The sequence below is a fragment of the Peromyscus eremicus genome, chromosome 4 (genome assembly GCF_949786415.1).
Source record: "Peromyscus eremicus chromosome 4, PerEre_H2_v1, whole genome shotgun sequence".
In the NCBI taxonomy this organism is placed as follows: domain Eukaryota; kingdom Metazoa; phylum Chordata; class Mammalia; order Rodentia; family Cricetidae; genus Peromyscus; species Peromyscus eremicus.
In genome coordinates, this window is record NC_081419.1 from 85,797,107 (window position 1) to 85,800,891 (window position 3,785).

At 34.7% G+C, this 3,785-nt stretch overlaps 1 protein-coding gene across 1 annotated transcript; it reads left to right on the plus strand.

Annotated features, from left to right (window-relative positions):
- Positions 1–2,649: 2,649 nt before the first annotated feature.
- LOC131908445 (olfactory receptor 4F21-like) lies at positions 2,650–3,585 on the plus strand. Its single transcript, XM_059259488.1, has one exon. It carries the CDS (start codon positions 2,650–2,652, stop codon positions 3,583–3,585), a length of 936 nt encoding a protein of 311 aa, XP_059115471.1.
- The last annotated feature ends 200 nt before the right edge of the window (positions 3,586–3,785 follow it).

The window sequence follows — 3,785 nt, forward strand, 5'->3', positions numbered from 1 at the left end:
TTGCATAATAGTAGTATCTTTTCTACCCTACCACTCATTATATATTTCTTCAAGCTGCATGCTGTCCATTTTGTGTTAGTTTATCATATATCCACTACTTTTCAGGAATTTTGTATTTAATCCAGAGATTAGTCCTCTGTGAAGTGATAGTTTCATAAGTCTAAACTTGCTTTAGTTTATTACTATAGTTTCAGTTCCCATTGTATAAAGGGGTTCAAATACATAAGAAAAATATTTTAATATAATGTATACACTATGCTTTATAATGTCTTTTTCTGTATAAAGAGACTATTACCTACTTATTATATTTGCTCAAATTCTCTTCCACATATTTCTTTGTCTTAATTTTTGAGGCAGTTGTGTAATTTGGAAATTGATTATTGAAATTTTGGGCTTGTTTTTCAAATAGCATTCTCTGAATCAGATTCTTGTCTATTTCATAACATACTGTTAATCGATAGCTCTAATGGGATTTCTTTATGTTTTTAGTTTAATTTTTCACTTATACTCAAAAGTTGGCAATTTAAAAATTTCATTCAAATCATGTTGAATAAATTATTTCTAAATGCTTCCTTTAGTTATTATTATAAATCTTTAAACTAGCTTGAAAAATTAGTAACTTATATATTATATTCATTTTCCATAGCCATTTGGAAAAATCCTCTGAAATATTATGACATTTCACCCAAGTTTTATACAATATGCTACAGAACTTCAAAAAGTTTCTCAATAAATACACCCAAGAATTAAGTTGGAAAATGCCATGGACAGCTTGATCTTTGGATAGACAGCTCCTCAAACATCCTGTAGAATGATTTAAACACAAGGAAGAAAGGAGACAATAGTATCATTCATTTTAGTGAAGATAAAGAAACTTGAGATGTAGAAGCAAAAACTGACAATGGAAATCTAGAGGAAATAATTGATTTAAGAATTATTTGAAAGTAAATATAGGAAAGGCATAGCAACTAGTCCAGAAAATTTCTAGTTCTGATACAAAGTAAAGTTTGTTGAAAACTAACAAACCTCTGCTCACATTCTGAGGAAATAGAATTTCTTTGATGGTAAATGGAAAGGCACATAACTGACACATGTCAGAAAGCCAATGATAGAAATGTATAGCAATAAGATCCCAATAAAGATAATGAAATTCTGCAATAATGTCAAGGAAACTGTGATTAATATGATTATTACATAGGATTTTGAGAGTTATGGCTATTTTCTCTAAAACACCCTGAATAAAGGAAACTATCATAGTAGAATGAATAAAATTGATGACAGCTTTACAAAGGAGAAGTCAGAGAGAACAGACCAGTTAGTGCAAAGAATTCCAGGGCCTCGCTTTTTTGTTTGTTTGTTTGTTTACTTGCTTTGTATTTGGACACAAGGTCTCCTGCAGTCAATGGTCCTTACAGCTCACTATCTATCCCTGAATGACCTTGAATTGGTGATCCTATGATGTTGCCTACTCCCAAGTGCTACCACACTCAGCATCTAGATTTAAACTAAAAAAGCAACAATATAAAAAGAAGTCACTATGTCAGTAGATTAAGAAATATAAAAGCTGAATAATAAATTTTAGTTAATTAACTATATAGCTGAAGAAGATACCAGCGTATAATTAAAGGGTCCACCCTTGAAGAACACAGAGTGGTAATTAGGAGCATGGATTACCATATCCTATAGTTATGGATGCAAGTCCTAACTCTGTCACTTCATCTCTCTAAAAGTCAGTGTCTCTGTGTATAAAACGGACCTAATAAAACAGAACTTGGAATTGGGTGAAGTTTAAGTGAGGTATGTTAAACATAAAGCCTTTCCCAGAATAATAATACAACTTATGTATAAATGTTACCATTAATAATCATATTTTACTGCCACGAATATATTCTATTATTGTAGGAAATAATGAATGAATAAATCACTTCAAGCCTGTACTATTATGAGTAATTATTTGAATGTTGTAAGTGACTTCAATCTGTATATCTGTCCTCCACAATAACTTGTGCAAACAAAAACAAAACACATGACAGGTACACCAAGCAAAATGCTCAGTTGGTGGAGAAAATGTTGATGTTAACAACAGAGTAAGAAATGCAGCTAGGAGTAATTTGCAAGTCACTGACAAAGCATTTACATGAAAATAACAAAAATATTGTCACGTGAATGGAGGACTCATAGGAGAGGAACTGTGGGAAACAAAGGCAACCTTGAGAATCAAAGCAAAACAAAACAAAACAAAAAAGTACCTGGTTCTGAAAAAAAATCAAAGTAGCCTGTTTTCATCAACTTAACATGTTAACAACTTTTTGTATTTAATAATTTTCTATAATTAAAGGAAGATGTTTTTCAACCCAAGAGCTGATGATTCTCCTGCCCTGACATCACGCACACTGCAACTAAAGAAATAAGCTGCATTATACTGCTATTTTCCATTTCTTTTTGTGTGATCTTCCAATCTCTTTATGTGTGATATTCTGATCAATATATTTCTCTTCCTAATGTTACTCATGTATCTCCAACTCTGTTAAATACAGTCAACAGAACAAAGAATTATAATCAGTGGGGATACACCTTCCTATTGCTGATGCCAATTTGGTCATTTTTCTATCAACAGGCACACTGAAATCCTCTCCTTTCTTCCAGTTGATGGATCAAATAAATGACACTGTAATTTTTGAGTTCGTGTTGCTGGGACTCTCCAGTTCCTGGAAAACTACAGTTTTTCTCATATCCACTTTTTCTTTGCTCTATTTAAGCATCATCTTGGGAAATCTTTTCATTGTCTTTTTGGTGATTACTGACACCCATTTACAATCCCCTATGTACTTTCTTCTGGCCAATCTGTCCATCATTGATGTTGGACTTTCCTCTACCACTGTTCCCAAGATGATCTCAGATCTTCTGAAAGAACGCAAAGTAATTTCTTTCCACAGTTGCATGACTCAGATCTGTTTTATTCACATTATGGGAGGAGTGGAGATGGTGCTGCTCATAGCCATGGCATTTGACAGGTACACAGCCATCTGTAAGCCTCTGCACTACTTGAGCATCATGAGCCCTAAAATATGCATTTCATTTGTAATCTCGGGCTGGGTCACTGGTGTGATCCACGCCCTGTCCCAGTTCTCTTTTGTGATAAAGCTGCCTTTTTGTGGTCCTAACAAAGTAGACAGCTTTTACTGTGACTTCCCTCGGATCATACAACTCGCATGCACTGATGGAGACAAGTTTGAGTTTGTTGTTGCGGCCAACAGTGGCTTCATGAGCATGGGGACCTTCTTCCTGCTTCTCCTCTCCTATGTCTTCATTTTGGTCACAGTCTGGAAAAGGTCTTCAGGGGACTTGTCAAAGGCGCTTGTCACTCTGTCTGCACACATCACTGTGGTTGTGCTTTTCTTCACTCCATGCATGTTTCTCTATGTGTGGCCCTTCCCCACATCCTCAGTTGACAAATACCTGTTTATTGTTGACTTTGCTGTCACCCCTGCCCTGAATCCTGTCATCTATGCATTAAGGAACAAAGATATGAAGGAAGCCATAAAAAATCTGAGCAAGCAGAGATGTTACATCAGATTTTTCTGACCAGATCTGTCATTAGAGTCTGTTTACGAGTGCAGAAATCTGCATTTTTCCTGCTCATTGAACATCTTTATAAACATGTTACTCAGGCCAGAGTTGACATGAAATCTACCTCACTGAACAAATATATGTTACTTTTGCAGACTTACTAACAGATTTTACAACTGTGGGAAACAGGAATCTATCACAACATACGATATCAT

What these genes read in the sequence shown, in the direction of transcription:
- LOC131908445 (XM_059259488.1), top strand. Translation starts at nt 2,650, where the DNA reads ATGGATCAAATAAATGACACTGTAATTTTTGAGTTCGTGTTGCTGGGA.